We start from the raw sequence: 19,311 nt of genomic DNA, 5'->3' as shown, positions 1-19,311 counted from the left end.
ATGCCTACAACACATTATAATGCATTATACCTGTTGACTGTAAGTTAAGTGCTGGCGGAGTCTCAGTTATTTTACCCCTGTTAACTCCTATCCCAAATTCTAAGAGTTACATACATCTTATCCAATCACAGCTGAGATTAGCGTTATTATGATTTAACAACAGTGTGTCTGAGGGGCATGACGAGTGTGTGTCTGAGGGGCGTGACGAGTGTGTGTCTGAGGAATGTCCTCCCATAGAAAAGCCTTCTCCTGGAGCTGGCTTGGGTTTCAATCTCTTAAGAAGTCACAATGCTCGGAGAGGGACTGTGTCATGATGTCCTTACAGGTGCCAGCCTGCTGTGAGTGAGGGGCTCCCGACACCGTGTGGAGGAGAAAGGGAGGGGTTAGGACTTAGTGGGCTGTGCTCTGGGCTGGGCATAAGGACACCAGTGTCTTACAGGAATCCCTTTTTTTTTTATTTTTTTTTTTACTTCTGTCCCTGAATAAATAATGAATGTGGACTGGGGGGGGGGGGGGGTTGGAGCAGGTAGACAGCCTCAAGTTCCCCGGTGTCCAAATCACTAAAGACTTAGAATGGCCCAAACACACATGCACAGTTGTGAAGAAGGCTTGGCAGGTTTTACAGCTGTACCATTAAGAGCATATTGACTGGCTGCATCACTGCTTGTTTTAGCAATACCACCGCCCTCGATAGCATGGCTTTACATAGGGTTGTGAGGACAGTCCAATAATTCACTGCGACCGAGCTCCCTGCCATCCAGGACCTCTATATCAGGCAGAAAAGAAGGCCCGGGAAATCTTCAAAGACTCCAACCACCCAAGCCATAGACAATTTTCTCTCCTGCCACACACCAAGACGGACCGGTGCATCAAGTCTGACACCAACAGGCTCTTGAACAGCTTCTATCCCCAAGCAATACGACTGATTAATAGCTAACAAAATAGCTCACAGACTGAGTTAACCTCGTATCTTTCTTGACCTTTAATTTCAATCTTTGCGGTCTCTATGCACAATCCCAGAACCCTACACACTCACTCCATTTTTTGCTCACTCACATATACATTTATACGGACTCTGCCGCACACCCACTGAAATACAAGCTGCTGCTACTCTGTTTATCTTTTATCCTGTTGCCTAGTCACCTTACCTCTATACATATTTACCTCCATCACTCCAGTATTCCTGCACATTGTAAATATGGTATTGGAACTGACTTTTTATATATTTCCTGTATATATTATGAGTACTTACTTAATTGTGTATTTCCTATTTCCTATTCTTATTTCTAGTGTGTTTTTTTCTAGTAATACATTGTTGTTGATTATAGCATTGTTGGGTTTTGAGTTTGCAAGAAAGGCATTTCACTGTACTTGTGCATGTGACATTGAAGCTTGAAACTTATACAGCCCTACCTCAACTACTCCAGTAACTCTGCACATTGTCAATTTGGTACTGGCTCTGACAATTTACAGTGCATTCGGAAAGTATTCAGACCCCTTTCCCTTTTCCACATTTTGTTACCATCAATCTACACACAATAACCCATAATGACAAAGCAAAAACATGTTTTTAGAAATTTTTGTAAACGTTTCCATTGATCATCCATGAGATGTTTCTACAACTTGATTGGAGTCCACTTGTGGTAAATTCAATTGATTATACATGATTTGGAAAGGCACACACCTGTCTATATAAGGTCCCACAGTTGACAGTGCATGTCAGAGCAAAAACGAAGCCATGAGGTGGAAGGAATTGTCCATGGAGCTCCAAGATTGTGTCAAGGCACAGATCTGGGGAAGGATACCAAAACATTTTGCAGCATTGAAGGTCCTCAAGAACACAGTGGCCGCCATCATTCTTAAATGGAAGACGTTTGGAACCACCAAGAATCTTCCTAGAGTTGTCCGCCTGGCCAAACTGAACAATCAGGGGAGAAGGGTGTTGGTCAGGGAGGTGACCAATTACTTGATGGTCACTCTGACAGAGCTCCAGAGATCTTTTGTGGAGATAGGACAACCTTCCAGAAGGACAACCATCTCTGCAGCACTTCACCAATCAGGCCTTTATGTTAGAGTGGCAAGACAGAAGACAGTCCTCAGTAAAAGGCACATGACAGCCTGCTTGGAGTTTTCCAAAAGGCCCCTAAAGGACTCTCAGACCATGAGAAACAAGATTTTCTGGTCTGATGAAACCAAGATTGAACTATTTAGCCTGAATGCCAAGCGTCACTTCTGGAGGAATCCTGACATCCTGACTTTAGTGAAGTATGGTGGTGGCAGCATCATGCTGTGGGGATGTTTTTCAGTGGCTGGGACTGGGAGACTAGTCAGGATGAGGGAAAGATGAATGGAGCAAAGTACAGAGAGATCCTTGATGAAAACCTGCTCCAGAGCTCTCAGGAACTCAGACTGGAGCGAAGGTTCACCTTCCAAATGGACAACGACCCTAAGCACACAGCCAAGACAACGCAGGAGTGGCTTCGGGACAAGTCTCTGAATGTCTTTGAGTGGCCCAGCCAGAACCCGGACTTGAACCCGATCGAACATCTCTGGAGCAACCTGAAAATAGCTGTGCAGCGACGCTCCCCATCCAACCTGACAGAGAGGAATGGGAGAAACTCCCCAAATACAGGTGTGCCAAGATTGTAGTGTCATACCCAGGAAGACTCGAGGCTGTAATCGCTACCAAAGGTGCTTCAACAAAGTACTGAGTAAAGGGTCTGAATACTTATGTAAATGTAAAATTTCCGTTTTTTGCTTTGTCATTATGGGGTATTGTGTGTAGATTGATGAGAAGAAGAAAAAAACGATTTAATCAATTTTAGAATAAGGCTGTAATGTAACAAAATTTGGAAAAAGTCAAGGGGTCTGAATTATTTCCGATTGCACTGTAAACACATAAGTACCGGTAGCTTACATTCTCAAGTTTTTTTCCTTCCTTTCTTATTTCTCGTGTTTAGTTTTTAGTTCTACTATTTTGATATTGAATACTGCACTGTTGGGAAGGGCTTGCAAGTTAAGCATTTCACTGTACTTGTGCATGTGAGAAACATAACTTGAAACGTAAAACAAGGAATACCATGAACAAAGCAATATGTTGCTTGCCAGGACATTTCTAAATTGAATTGAGGCTGTATTTCATGGTGGTGAATAAAACAATCTGTACTGAATGTCACACAAAGTTACATTACCTTATGTAGGGCAAAAAGCACCCATGGAGAAAGGCCTGAAATCTGTGCAGGTTTATAAAGCTTGCTTTTTCTATTGTTTGTTTTAAAGCACTAGCTGCTACATCTAAAACTACTTAACAAAGAGCACGGCTGTTTGGTTCTATCACAATGCTGCCCAGAAGAGAGACCCAAAGCTAGGAGCTGTTGAACAAACAGAGAGGGGACTATACTTCAGCACTTTGGATTTAAGATCAAATGTTTTATATGAGGCAACAGAGTGTCATCTTTAATCGAGGGTATTTTCATACATATCTGTTTTACCACACTTTATGTATCTACGTATTTGGACAAATTCACTTATAGTGTATTACATTTAGTCAAAAGATTAGCATTTGGTCCCATATTCCTAGCAGGCATACCCACCCCCAAAATGCTAATCTCCCCTGTTATTGTAATGGTGAGAGGTTAGCATGTTTTGGGGGCATGATCTTTGTGCATCTGTAACTTTCTGTAACATCATTCGCGATTCATTCATGATTATGTGTAATCATGGTAGCATCCACATTAATGTAGAAGTGTTCAGAAACATATTATATTCTTATTTACAATAATTCTTTTACAATAAAAGTGACTCCAAAATGGCACATACATTATGTACCATTTCTCTTGGGCACAACGTAATCCGAAACACAAGCAAAACAAACTGCAAATGCATCCAACAAGTTTGTAGAGTCAAAAGCTTGATATTGTAGGCTTGGAATATGGGAATAAATACTACACTTTGACTTCTTTAATACACTATAAGTGAATTTGGCCAAATACTGAAGACACCTTAACATGAGGGGACTAGATACATAAAGTGCTTTCATTCCTGAACAGTAAAACAGATATGTGTGAAAATACCCTCAAATAAAAGGCAACATTCTATACTGTCACCTCATATAAAACATTTGTGCAAACATTTGATTTCAAAACCAAAATGCTGGAGTATAGAGCCAAATTTAAAGTTGTAGCTTCACTGTCCAAATAAATATGTGTAGCCTATATGGGCTTCATCAATCATCATCCTACTCCTATGTCCCACATCAAACAGGAACCGGTCTGAACCTAAAGCTCTGCCCCCTTATCTCTCTCAGCCAATGCCTACCTTTCTTGCTCGGCTGCAGGACTGAGGGAGGGGGTGTGGCCACCTTCATGGCCAGCCCATAGGCTCCTTTGAAGGAGTGGCTGTCCCGTACTATGAAAAATCCGGGCTCCTTGTCCTTCAGGACTGAGATAGCTGAGAGGAGGAGAAAATAAGGAGGAAAGGAGAAGACATTTTCGTGACGATGTCACAGAGGAGTGTGGAAACTGTCAACATCTCCCAACACTGTCAAAATGTTGAAGAGCATTATGGAAATTTGGCAGACAAATACTCCTGGGAGACAAGACACATATTTCCTAATGTTTTTACCTTGGTCCCTGGAGATATCAGGCTTGTACCAGAATTTCGATGTGTCTTGCACAAAGTTTACAGTCACATGCTTGCTGGCCAGGACATCTGGAAATACAGTATCACAAACACACCAGAGGTTAGTCAATGCACGAAGACCTCAGGCATTCAATCACTGCAACCAAGTTCAAAAGACATCCATATGTGGCAAATCCGAATTGACCGAGAAAACTCACCTAAAGGATACAGTACATGCAGTGTCAAGAAGAAGTATGTGAACCCTTTGGAATTACCTGGATTTCTGCATAAATTTGTCATAAAATTTGATCTGATCTTGATCTAAGTCACAACAATGGACAAAAACAGTGTGCTTAAACTAATAACACACAAAGTATTGTATGTTTCTTGTCCATATTGAATACATAATTTAAACACTCACGTGTAGGTTTGAAAAGGTATGTGAACCCCAATGCTAATGACTTCTCCAAAAGACAATTGGAGTCAGTCAGCTAACCTGGAGTCTGATCAATGAGATGAGATTGGAGATGTTAGTTAGACATACCCTGCCCTATAAAAAACTCACAAAATTTGAGTTTGCTATTCACTAGAAGCATTGCCTGATGTGAACCATGCCTCGAACAAAAGAGATCTCAGAAGACCTAAGATTAGAATTGTTGACTTGCATAAAGCTGGAAAGGATTACAAAAGTATCTTTAAAAGCCTTGATGTTCATCAGTTCACAGTAAGACAAATTGTCTATAAATGGAGAAAGTTCACCACTGTTACTACTCTCCCTAGGAGTGGCCGTCCTGCAAAGATGACTGCAAGAGCACAGTGCAGAATGCTCAATGAGGTTAATAAGAATCTTAGAGTGTCAGCTAAAGACTTACAGAAATCTCTGTAACATGCTAACTAGAGGTCGACCGATTATGATTTTTCAACGCCGATACCGATTATTGGGGGCCAAAAAAAGCCGATACCAATTAATCGGATGATTTTTATATATATATATATATTTGTAATAATGACAATTACAACAATACTGAATGAACACTTATTTTAACTTAATATAATACATCAATAAAATCAATTTAGTCTCAAATAAATAATGAAACATGTTCAATTTGATTTAAATAATGCAAAAACAAAGTGTTGGAGAAGAAAGTAAAAGTACAATATGTGCCATGTAAAAAAGCTAACGTTTAAGTTCCTTGCTCAGAACATATGAAAGCTGGTGGTTCCTTTTAACATGAGTCTTCAATATTCCCAGGTAAGAAGTTTTAGGTTGTAGTTATTATGGACTATTTCTCTCTGTACCATTTGTATTTCATATACCTTTGACTATTGGATGTTCTAATAGGTATTTTAGTATTGCCAGCCTAATCTCGGGAGTTGATAGGCTTGAAGTCATAAACAGCGCAATGCTTGAAGCACAGCAAAGAGATGCTGGCAAATGCAGGAAAGTGCTGTTTGAATGAATGTCTCCACCGCTCAGTCAGACTGCTCTATCAAATCATAGACTTAATTATAATATAATAACACACAGAAATACTAGCCTTAGGTCATTAATATGGTCAAATCCGGAAACTATCATTTCGAAAACAAAACGTTTATCCTTTCAGTGAAATACGGAATCGTTCCGTATATCATCTAACGGGTGGCATCCCTAACTCTAAATATTGTTGTTACATTGCACAACCTTCAATGTTATGTCATAATTATGTACAATTCTGGCAAATTAATTACGGTCTTTGCTTGGAAGAAATGGTTTTCACACAGTTCGCAACGAGCCAGAAGGCCCAAACTGCTGCCTATACCCTGACTCTGCTTGCACAGAACGCAAGAGAAGTGACACAATTTCCCTATATACTTGTGTATTTTTAAGAAAGGCATTATGTTTATGGTTGGGTACACATTGGTGCAATGACAGTGCTTTTTTCGCGAATGCTCTTGTTAAATCACCTGTTTGGCAAAGTAGGCTATGATTCAATGATAAATTAACAGGCACCGCATCGATTATATGCAACGCAGGACAAGCTAGATAAACTAGCAATATCGTCAACCATGTGTAGTTAACCTGTTGAGGATGGGGGCGCTGTTGAGACTATTTATGCTAATTGGGTAATTTTTGAAACGGCTTCCCACAAAATCCTTGATCGTACAATATGCATATTATTATTATTATTGGATAGAAAACAGTCTATAGTTTCTATAGGAGTTGAAATTTTGTCTCTAAGTGGAACAGAGCCCATTCTACAGCAATTTCCCTGACATGGAGTCAGATTTGAGAAATGTTGGCCACTGATCTGAAGTCAGTTAAAAGGGCACTGTTATTGCTATGACTATACGGACACTTCTTACGTCTTCCCCTGGATGCCTTTACGTGATGACGATTCCAATGGGGTCGATTGCGCGTTCACAGGCACTACAAATGAAAAAACCCTGAGGCTAGCAAGTCTTTTCTTGGTGCGTAACGCGCGTGGAGGACTCCGACCCGCTCCTGTTCCAAGCGTTAGTTTAGCCTGTTATATTTCTCCGGTCATCTTTTCACTCGTTATAGGAGTTAAAAACATCATAAGGTAGTTAATTTAAAGCGTTTTATAGCAATTTATATCCGTTTAGTGCGATTTTGGGACATTTATTTTTGAAACGATGTGAATAGCTGGGCACGCTTTTCAGTTCATCCCGAACGCAGTTGGCATTTCCACATGGCAAGAGGACAGCTTTCCACCAAAAGACGATTACTCCCAAGAAAGGATCCTTTGCCCAAGATACTGATGGAAGAACAGCTCAAGGTAGGACATTTTTATTATGATAAATCGTGTTTCTGTCGAAACATTTTAGTGGCTTAGGACGCCATGTTTTTTGACGTAGCTTCGCTTGGCGCAAACTGTATTGAAAAGTAAGGATAAATTAAAAAATGTAATTCCGCAATTGTATTAAGAATTAAATTGTCTATCAATCCCTGTCCACCCTATATTTTTTAGTCACGTTTATGAGTATTTATGTATAAGAGTAGATCACTGTCTAAGTGGCGCAAGGACATTTTGTGACCAGCTGAGCTACATTTCACATTGTCTAACCATGATTTTGGTGGCTAAATATAAACATTCTCGATCAAACTGTATATGGATTGTGTAATATGATGTTACAGGAGTGTCATCGGAAGAATTCTGAGAAGGTTAGTGAAAAAATTAATATCTTTTGGCGATGTTGACTTTTATCGCTCACTTTGGCTAGAATCAATGCTGGGCTGCTATGTGCTATGTGCTATGCTAATATAACGATTTATTGTGTTTTCGCTGTAAGACACTTAGAAAATCTGAAATATTGTCTGTATTCACAGGATCTGTGTCTTTCGATTCGTGTATGCTGTGTATTTTTACGAAATGTTTGATGATTAGTAAGTAGGTAAACACTTTGCTCTAAGTAGTTTTTCTATTCCATTTGTGACGGTGGGTGCAATTGTAACCTATGCCATCTACCTGAAATATGCACTTTTTTCTAACAAAACCTATCCCATACCATAAATATGTTATCAGACTGTCATCTGATGAGTTTTTTTGTTGGTTAGGGGCTATAAATATCTTAGTTTAGCCGAATTGGTGATGGCTACTGGTGTTGGTGGACAAATAAAAGATGGTGGATTATGCTAATGTGTTTTTAGGTAATAGATGTACATCTTTACATATTGTGTCTTCCCTGTAAAACATTTTAAAAATCGGACATGTTGACTGGATTCACAAGATCTGTGTCTTTCATTAGCTGTATTGGACTTTAATGTGTGAAAGTTAAATATTTTAAAAAAATATTTTTTTTGAATTTCGCGGCACTGGTTTTTCAGTGGGGGGGGGGGGGGGGGTGTGCCGCAAGCGCCACGCTGATCCTAGACAGGTTAACTAGTGATTATGTTAAGATTGATTGTTTTTTATAAGATAAGTTTAATGCTAGCTAGCACCTTACCTTGGCTCCTTGCTGCACTAGCATAACAGGTAGTCAGCCTGCCACGCAGTCTCCTCGTGGAGTGCAATGTAATCGATCATAATCGGTGTCCAAAAATGCCGATTACCGATTGTTATGAAAACTTGAAAATCGGCCCTAATTAAAACTTCTTGCAACTATAGGGGGTGCTATTTCGCATTAGCATAATTAACTCTACAGATTAAACTGCCTAGTACTCAATTCTTGCTCGTACAATATGCATATTATTGTTATTATTGGATAGAAAACCCTCTCTAGTTTCTATAGTCGTTTGAATTATGTCTCTGAGTGAAACAGAACTCATTCTACAGCACTTTTCCTCCCAGTGTGTGAGATTTAGACATCTTGGCCTCTGGTTCCAGATCAGTTTTTAAAGTCTCTGTTAATCCTATGAGATACAAACACTGCCCACGCCTTCCACTAGATGTCAGTAAGTGATGACAATTTGAATGGAGTCTATTGCGCAATCACAGGCTCTATAAATGACCAAAGACCGGAAGTAGGATTCCTTTGGAGTCTGCGCTCAACGCAAGAAGGATATCTGACTGGCCTTTTTCCAAGTCTTGGTTTAGCCAGTAATATAGCGTCGGTCATGTTTTTACTCGTTATAGGTGTTAGAAACATCATAATGTAGTTAATTTAAACCGTTTTATAGCAATTTATATCCGTTTAGTGCGATTTTGAGGCATTGCTTTGTAATAGACTTTGAAGCTCCGGGCACGTTTCGGGGTCCCGGTCGTACGTTAGTGAGCATTTCGACGGACAACTGGACATCTTTCGACCAAAAGAAGATTAGACCCAAGAAAGGATTCATTGCCCAAGAATCTGATGGAAGATCGCCTCATAGTAAGAAATATTTAAGATGATAAATCGTTGTTCTGTAGAAAAATGTCAAACGCACGTTCTGCCATTTTGTTAGATGTAGCTTTGCTTGGCGCAACCTGTATTGAAAAGTAAGGATAATTTAAAAAATGTAATTCCGCGATTGTATTAAGAATGAAATTGTCTATCAATCGCTGTCCACCCTATATTTTTTTGTCAAGTTTATGAGTATTTATGTATAAGACTAGATCACTGTCTAATATGGTGCACGACATTTTCTGACCAGCTGTGCTACTTTTGTCATTGTCTAACCATGATTTTGGTGGCTACATATGCACATTTTCGAACAAACTGTATATGTATGTTGTAATATGATGTTACAGGAGTGTCATCTGAAGAATTCTGAGAAGGTTAGTGAAAAAATTAATATATTTTGGCGATGATACGATATCGCTCTCTTTGGCTAGAATCAGTGCTCGGGTAACGTTTGCGTATGTGGTATGCTAATATAACGATTTATTGTGTTTTCGCTGTAAGACACTTAGAAAATCTGAAATATTGTCTGTATTCACAGGATCTGTGTCTTTCGATTAGTGTATGCTGTGTATTTTTACGAATGTTTGATGATTAGTAATTAGGTAATACTGTCACGCCCTGGCCTTAGTATTCTTTGTTTTCTTTATTATTTTAGTTAGGTCAGGGTGTGACATGGGGAATGTTTGTGTTTTATCGGTTTTGGGTGGTTATATGGTAAAGGGGGTGTTGGGTGTAGTGTATAGGTTTGTGTTGAGTGTGTGTGTCTAGCTGTGTCTATGTTGGTGTAGTTGTCTAGGAGAGTCTATGGTTGCCTGAATGGGTTCCCAATTAGAGACAGCTGATTTCTGTTGTCTCTGATTGGGAGCCATATTTAGGGTAGCCATAGGCTTTCGTTTGATGTGGGTTTGTAGCCTGTATGTGCACTACGTTCATAGCTTCACGGTCGTTTGTTTGTTTTGTTAGTTTTGTAATAGTGTTTTGTTTTCGGTTCTCCTTCTTCATAATAAAAAGGAAGATGGCTTATTTTGCTAATGCTGCGTTTTGGTCCGTCAATCCTCCACACGATCGTGACAAATACACGTTGCTCTATGTATTTATTCTAGTCCATTTGTGACGGTGGGTGCAATTGTAAACTATGATATCTACCTGAAATATGCACATTTTTCTAACAAAACCTATCCTATACCATAAATATGTTATCAGACTGTCATCTGATGAGGTTTTTTCTTGGTTAGTGGCTATCAATATCTTAGTTTAGCCGAATTGGTGATAGCTACTGGTGTTGAGAGAAAATGGTGGACAAAGAAAAATTGTGATTTTTGCTAACGTGTTTAGCTAATAGATTTACATATTGTGTCTTCCCTGTAAAACATTTTAAAAATCTGAAATGGTGGCTTCATTCACAAGATCTGTATCTTTCATTAGGTGTCTTGGACTTGTGATTTAATGATATTTAGATGCTACTATTTAATTGTGACGCTATGCTAGCGATGCTAATCAGTGTGGGGGGGGGTGGGGGGTGCTCCCGGATCCGGGGTAGAGGCTCGTTAGAGGTTAATCAGCCATTCCGATTAATCGGTCGACCTCTAATGCTAACATCTCAGTTGACGAGACCACGATACATGAAACACTAAACAAGAATGGTGTTCATGGGAGGACACCACGGAAGAACCCATTTCTGTCAACAATAAAAAAAACATTGCTGCATGTCTGAATTTCGCAAAAGAGCACCTGGATGTTTTACAGTGCTACTGGAAAAATATTCTGTGGACAGATGAAACTAAAGTTCATTGGTTTGGAAGGAACACTCAACACTATGTGTCGAGAGAAAAAGGCACAGCACACCAACATCAAAACCTCATCCCAACTGTAAAGTATGGTGGAGGGAGCGTCATGGTTTTGGACTGCTTTGCTGCCTCAGGGCCTGGACAACTTGCTATCATCAACAGAAAAATGTTTTACAAAGTTTATCAAGACATTTTGCAGGAGAATGTTAGGCTATCTGTCCGCCAACTGAAGCTCAACAGAAGTTGGGTGATGCAACAGGACAACGACCCAAAACACAGAAGTAAATCAACAACAGCACGGCTTCAACAGAAGAAGATATGCCTTCTGGAGTGGCTCAGTCAGAGTCCTGACCTCAACCTGATTGAGATGCTGTGGCATTACCTCAAGAGAGCGGTTCACACCAGACATCCCAAGAATATTGCTGAACTTAAACAGTTTTGTAAAGAGGAATGGTCCAAAATTCCTCCTGACCGGTGTGCAGGTCTAATCCGCAACTACAGAAAACATTTGGTTGAGGTTATTGCTGGCAAAGGAGGGTCAACCAGTTATTAAATCCAAAGGTTCACATACTTTTTCCACCCTGCACTGTGAATGTTTATACGGTGTGTTCAATGAAGATATGAAAACGTAAAATTGTTTGTGTGTTATTAGTTTAAGCATACTGTGTTTGTCTATTGTTGTGACCTAGATGAAGATCAGATCAAATTTTATGACCAATTTATGCAGAAATCCAGGTAATTCCAAAGGGTTCACATACTTTTTCTGGCCACTGTAGAACAGAACTGATTACCGTCTTTACAGTATTGTACCAACCCAAGCCATTGGCTCAGATAAGAAGTGATTGGCTATTAACTGTGTAAGCAAGGGGGTTACCTGGCAGAGGTGAAGCGGTGCCCGGCATCTGTGCAGAGGCTGAGAGGTCAGGCAGGATGTTGGGAAATGGGATACTGAGGGAGCTTCCGCTATGTGGGCTGGAGAATCCGCTCGGGGCTGGGGAGGCTGTGCCCAAGGAGTGCTCCCCGTCCGACTCCCTCCTCTTCTCAGGCAGCAGTGGAGGCAAGGTCCCCTGGGCCTGGAGCTGCTGCTGCTGTGGCAGGTGCTGGGTCCGGATGGTGCCCAGACGATCCACGGAACCCATAATGTACAGGCCCCTCTCCATGCCTCCATTCCTCAGTAGAGGAGAGGCAGAGGGTGGGCAGTCGGCTGCACCATAGCCCCCCAGGCCTAAGTTGTCTTGCTCGTCGAAGCTGTGTGCAAGGCTGTGGGTGAGGCCATAGTGTGCCATGTGGCTCTGCTGGCTGCCCCGGGGGGAGCTGTGGGCGTTGGGCGCAGGCTGAGAGTGGGGTTGGGGGTGCATGGGAGGGGAGTGGTGGCTGTAGTCCAAGGACATGGAGCTGGGGTGGAGGGCTCTGTCCTCTGGCCAGGGCTGACCCATGGAGGAGCTTGTGAGAGGAGGAAGAACACAAAAATGAGAAGATCATCAAAAACAAAAAACACCTCTCTAATGAAACTCTATGACCATTATGTATTTTCAGAACATGTAGCCTATAACCATACTTATCATTTGCTAAAATGTCAAATGTATATGTACAGTACCAGTCAAAAGTTTGAACACAACTACTCATATTTTTATCACAGTCCTGGCCAAAAGTTTTGAAATTTTAACAAAGTCTGCTGCCTCAGTTTGTATGATGGCAATTTGCATATACTCCAGAATGGTATGAAGAGTGATCAGATGAATCATAATTAATTGTAAAGTCCCTCTTTGCCATGCAAATGAACTGAATTCCAAAAAAACATTTCCACTGCATTTCAGCCCTGCCACAAAAGGACCAGCTAACATCATGTCAGTGATTCTCTCGTTACCACAGGTGTTGACGAGGACAAGGCTGGAGATCACTCTGTCATGCTGATTGAGTTTGAATAACAGACTGGAAGCTTCAAAAGGAGGGTGGTGCTTGGAATCATTGTTCTTCCTCTGTCAACCATGGTTACCTGCAAGGAAACACGTGCTGTCATCATTGCTTTGCACAAAAAGGGCTTCACAGGCAAGGATATTGCTGCCAGTAAGATGTCACCTCACTCAACCATTTATCGGATCATAAAGAACTTCAAGGAGAGCGGTTCAATTGTTGTGAAGAAGGCTTCAGGGCGCGCAAGAAAGTCCAGCAAGCACCAGGGCCGTCTCCTAAAGTTGATTCAGCTGCGGGATCGGGGCACCACCAGTACAGAGCTTGCTCAGGAATGGCAGCAGGCAGGTGTGAGTGCATCTGCACGCACAGGGAGGCGAAGACTTTCGGAGGATGGCCTGGTGTCAAGATGGGCAGCAAAGAAGCCACTTCTCCCCAGGAAAAACATCAGGGACAGACTGATATTCTGCAAAAGGTACAGGGATTGGACTGCTGAGGACTGGGGTAAAGTCATTTTCTCTGATGAATCCCTTTTCCGATTGTTTGGGGCATCCGGAAAAAAGCTTGTCCGGAGAAGACAAGGTGAGCGCTACCATCAGTCCTGTGTCATGCCAACAGTAAAGCATCCAGAGACCATTCATGTGTGGGGTTGCTTCTCAGCCACGGGAGTGGGCTCACTCACAATTTTGCCCAAGAACACAGCCATGAATAAAGAATGGTACCAACACATCCTTCGAGAGCAACTTCTCCCAACCATCCAGGAACAGAGTGGATGACGAACAATGCCTTTTCCAGCATGATGGAACTCCTTGCCATAAGGAAAAATGATAACTAAGTGGCTTGGGGAACAAAACATCAATATTTTGGGTCCATGGCCAGGAAACTCCCCAGACCTTAATCCCATTGAGAACTTGTGGTCAATCCTCAAGAGGCGGGTGGACAAACAAAACCCCACAAATTCTGACAAACTCCAAATATTGATTATGCAAGAATGGGCTGCCATCACTCAGGATGTGGCCCAGAGGGTAATTGACAGCATGCCAGGGCGGATTGCAGAGGTCTTGAAAAAGAAGGGTCAACACTGCAAATATTGACTCTTTGCATCAACTTCATGTAATTGTCAATAAAAGCGGTTGACACTTATGAAATGCTTGTAATTATGCTTCAGTATTCCATAGTAACATCTGACAAAAATATCTAAAGACACTGAAGCAGCAAACTTTGTGGAAATTCATATTTGTGTCATTCTCAAAACTTTTGGCCACGACTGTATGTTCTCCACTGTAGAATAATTATGAAGACATCAAAACTATGAAATAACACATATGGAATCATGTAGTAACCAAAAAAGTGTTAAACAATTTGAGATTCTTCAAAGTAGCCACTCTGTGATGAAAGTTTTTCACCTCTTGGCATTCTCTCAACCAGCTTCATGGGGTAGTCACGTGGAATGCATTTCAATTAACAGGTGTGCATTGTTAAAAGTTCATTTGTGGAAGTTAATTTGTTCATTCTTAATGTGTTTGAGCCAATCAGATGTGTTGTGAAAAGGTAGGGGTGGTATACAGAAGATAGCCCTATTTGGTGAAATACGAAGTCCATATTATGCAGCAACATCCGGTTTGGAGCGAGCGGTCGCATTCGCTCCGCAGGTAGTATAACTTTTCAACTTTTCAACTTTTCATTACATTTCATTATAGTACAACGGTTTGATTTGTCTAACCTTAGCAATTTCTTCTTAGCTAGCTACATAGCCGTCTTTGTATCAAAGATAATTGCGTAATTATCGTATTTCGTCGTCCTATCGTAGTCCACACTGCTATCTGCCCAGCAGCTAGCCAGCTAGCAAACGTCCACCGTCTACCGAATAGCAGCACTGTAGAAACTATTACACTCAACGGAACGACTTGATTAGTGTAGTGTTAGCTAGCTACATAGTTGTCTTTGCTGTCTTCGTATCCAAGATAATTGGGTAGTTCAGAGTGTGTAGTTTTAGAGTGATTATCTTAATTTACCGAGGTTAGCTAGCCAGCTATTTGTCGTTCTTAACGTAGGAAACACTGCTAGCTAGCCAACAGCTAGCCAACGTCTACCGAATAGAACTTCCGCACTCAACAACCCGGTCGCATTCCGCTTCGCTCCACAGGTAGTATCACATTTTCATTTCATTTCATTTCATTACAGTACAACGGTTTGATTTGTTTGATCGTAGCTAGCTACACAGCTAGCTACATAGCCGTCTTTGTATCAAAGATAATTGTGTAGTCTAGAGCGATTTTCTAGGTTAGCTAGCCAGCTATTGTCGTTCTTTTAACGCAACGTAACGTAATCAACACTGCTAGCTAGCCAGCTAGCCACCGAATAGCAGCACTGTAGCAGCACTGTAGAAACTATTACACTCAACGGAACGACTTGATTAGTGTAGTGTCAACAACGCAGCCACTGCCAACTAGCCTACTTCAGCAGTACTGTATCATTTTAATCATTTTAGTCAATAAGATTCTTGCTACGTAAGCTTAACTTTCTGAACATTCGAGACGTGTAGTCCACTTGTCATTCCAATCTCCTTTGCATTAGCGTAGCCTCTCCTGTAGCCTGTCAACTATGTGTCTGTCTATCCCTGTTCTCTCCTCTCTGCACAGACCATACAAACGCTTCACACCGCGTGGCCGCGGCCACCCTAATCTGGTGGTCCCAGCGCGCACGACCCACGTGGAGTTCCAGGTCTCCGGTAGCCTCTGGAACTGCCGATCTGCAGCCAACAAGGCAGAGTTCATCTCAGCCTATGCCTCCCTCCAGTCCCTCGACTTCTTGGCACTGACGGAAACATGGATCACCACAGATAACACTGCTACTCCTATTGCTCTCTCTTCGTCCGCCCACGTGTTCTCGCACACCCCGAGAGCAGCTGGTCAGCGGGGTGGTGGCACCGGGATCCTCATCTCTCCCAAGTGGTCATTCTCTCTTTCTCCCCTTACCCATCTGTCTATCGCCTCCTTTGAATTCCATGCTGTCACAGTTACCAGCCCTTTCAAGCTTAACATCCTTATCATTTATCGCCCTCCAGGTTCCCTCGGAGAGTTCATCAATGAGCTTGATGCCTTGATAAGCTCCTTTCCTGAGGACGGCTCACCTCTCACAGTTCTGGGCGACTTTAACCTCCCCACGTCTACCTTTGACTCATTCCTCTCTGCCTCCTTCTTTCCACTCCTCTCCTCTTTTGACCTCACCCTCTCACCTTCCCCCCCTACTCACAAGGCAGGCAATACGCTTGACCTCATCTTTACTAGATGCTGTTCTTCCACTAACCACATTGCAACTCCCCTCCAAGTCTCCGACCACTACCTTGTATCCTTTTCCCTCTCGCTCTCATCCAACACTTCCCACACTGCCCCTACTCGGATGGTATCGCGCCGTCCCAACCTTCGCTCTCTCTCCCCCGCTACTCTCTCCTCTTCCATCCTATCATCTCTCCCCTCTGCTCAAACCTTCTCCAACCTATCTCCTGATTCTGCCTCCTCAACCCTCCTCTCCTCCCTTTCTGCATCCTTTGACTCTCTATGTCCCCTATCCTCCAGGCCGGCTCGGTCCTCCCCTCCCGCTCCGTGGCTCGACGACTCATTGCGAGCTCACAGAACAGGGCTCCGGGCAGCCGAGCGGAAATGGAGGAAAACTCGCCTCCCTGCGGACCTGGCATCCTTTCACTCCCTCCTCTCTACATTTTCCTCTTCTGTCTCTGCTGCTAAAGCCACTTTCTACCACTCTAAATTCCAAGCATCTGCCTCTAACCCTAGGAAGCTCTTTGCCACCTTCTCCTCCCTCTTGAATCCTCCTCCCCCTCCCCCCCCCTCCTCCCTCTCTGCAGATGACTTCGTCAACCATTTTGAAAAGAAGGTCGACGACATCCGATCCTCGTTTGCTAAGTCAAACGACATCGCTGGTTCTGCTCACACTGCCCTACCCTGTGCTCTGACCTCTTTCTCCCCTCTCTCTCCAGATGAAATCTCGCGTCTTGTGACGGCCGGCCGCCCAACAACCTGCCCGCTTGACCCTATCCCCTCCTCTCTTCTCCAGACCATTTCCGGAGACCTTCTCCCTTACCTCACCTCGCTCATCAACTCATCCCTGACCGCTGGCTACGTCCCTTCCGTCTTCAAGAGAGCGAGAGTTGCACCCCTTCTGAAAAAACCTACACTCGATCCCTCCGATGTCAACAACTACAGACCAGTATCCCTTCTTTCTTTTCTCTCCAAAACTCTTGAACGTGCCGTCCTTGGCCAGCTCTCCTGCTATCTCTCTCAGAATGACCTTCTTGATCCAAATCAGTCAGGTTTCAAGACTAGTCATTCAACTGAGACTGCTCTTCTCTGTATCACGGAGGCGCTCCGCACTGCTAAAGCTAACTCTCTCTCCTCTGCTCTCATCCTTCTAGACCTATCGGCTGCCTTCGACACTGTGAACCATCAGATCCTCCTCTCCACCCTCTCCGAGTTGGGCATCTCCGGCGCGGCCCACGCTTGGATTGCGTCCTACCTGACAGGTCGCTCCTACCAGGTGGTGTGGCGAGAATCTGTCTCCTCACCACGCGCTCTCACCACTGGTGTCCCCCAGGGCTCTGTTCTAGGCCCTCTCCTATTCTCGCTATACACCAAGTCACTTGGCTCTGTCATAACCTCACATGGTCTCTCCTATCATTGCTATGCAGACGACACACAATTAATCTTCTCCTTTCCCCCTTCTGATGACCAGGTGGCGAATCGCATCTCTGCATGTCTGGCAGACATATCAGTGTGGATGACGGATCACCACCTCAAGCTGAACCTCGGCAAGACGGAGCTGCTCTTCCTCCCGGGGAAGGACTGCCCGTTCCATGATCTCGCCATCACGGTTGACAACTCCATTGTGTCCTCCTCCCAGAGTGCTAAGAACCTTGGCGTGATCCTGGACAACACCCTGTCGTTCTCAACTAACATCAAGGCGGTGGCCCGTTCCTGTAGGTTCATGCTCTACAACATCCGCAGAGTACGACCCTGCCTCACACAGGAAGCGGTGCAGGTCCTAATCCAGGCACTTGTCATCTCCCGTCTGGATTACTGCAACTCGCTGTTGGCTGGGCTCCCCGCCTGTGCCATTAAACCCCTACAACTCATCCAGAACGCCGCAGCCCGTCTGGTGTTCAACCTTCCCAAGTTCTCTCACGTCACCCCGCTCCTCCGCTCTCTCCACTGGCTTCCAGTTGAAGCTCGCATCTGCTACAAGACCATGGTGCTTGCCTACGGAGCTGTGAGGGGAACGGCACCTCAGTACCTCCAGGCTCTGATCAGGCCCTACACCCAAACAAGGGCACTGCGTTCATCCACCTCTGGCCTGCTCGCCTCCCTACCACTGAGGAAGTACAGTTCCCGCTCAGCCCAGTCAAAACTGTTCGCTGCTCTGGCCCCCCAATGGTGGAACAAACTCCCTCACGACGCCAGGACAGCGGAGTCAATCACCACCTTCCGGAGACACCTGAAACCCCACCTCTTTAAGGAATACCTAGGATAGGATAAAGTAATCCTTCTGACCCCCCCCCCCCCCCCCCCCTTAAAAGATTTAGATGCACTGTTGTAAAGTGGCTGTTCCACTGGATGTCATAAGGTGAATGCACCAATTTGTAAGTCGCTCTGGATAAGAGCGTCTGCTAAATGACTTAAATGTAAATATTATGGCAAGAACAGCTCAAATAAGCAAAGAGAAATGACAGTCCATCATTACTTTAAGACATGAAGGTCAGTCAATCAGGAACATTACAAGAACTTTTAAAGTTTCTTTAAGTGCAGTCGCAAAAACCATCAAGCGCTATGATGAAACTGGTTCTCATGAGGACTGCCACAGGAAAGGAAGAACCAGAGTTACCTATGCTGCAGAGGATAAGTTCATTAGAGTTACCAGCCTCAGAAATTGCAGCCCAAATAAATGCTTCACAGAGTTCAAGTAACAGACACATCTCAACATCAACTGTTCAGAGGAGACTGTGTGAATTAGGCCTTCATGGTTGAATTGCTGCAAAGAAACCACTACTAAAGGACATCAATAAGAAGAAGAGACTTGCTTGGGCCAAGAAACATGAGCAATGAACATTAGACCAGTGGAAATCTGTCCTTTGGTCTGATGAGTCCAAATTTGAGATTTC

General features: G+C 43.3%; 1 protein-coding gene across 1 annotated transcript in view; it reads right to left on the bottom strand.

The window, feature by feature from the left end:
- Positions 1 to 19,311, bottom strand: part of LOC129823630 (tensin-3-like) — an 83,907-nt gene that overhangs the window by 6,348 nt on the left and 58,248 nt on the right. The window contains exons 18-20 of the mRNA XM_055882486.1: positions 12,103 to 12,671; positions 4,624 to 4,710; positions 4,318 to 4,449 (exon numbers count right to left, since the gene is read on the bottom strand). Of these exons, the coding sequence (XP_055738461.1) occupies positions 4,318 to 4,449; positions 4,624 to 4,710; positions 12,103 to 12,671 (788 nt within the window). The remainder of the gene's footprint in view (positions 1 to 4,317; positions 4,450 to 4,623; positions 4,711 to 12,102; positions 12,672 to 19,311) is intronic.

The sequence above is a fragment of the Salvelinus fontinalis genome, chromosome 26 (assembly GCF_029448725.1).
Source record: "Salvelinus fontinalis isolate EN_2023a chromosome 26, ASM2944872v1, whole genome shotgun sequence".
In the NCBI taxonomy this organism is placed as follows: Eukaryota; Metazoa; Chordata; class Actinopteri; order Salmoniformes; family Salmonidae; genus Salvelinus; species Salvelinus fontinalis.
Note: the sequence above shows the minus strand (reverse complement) of the source record. Positions and strands in the feature narration are given on the sequence as shown.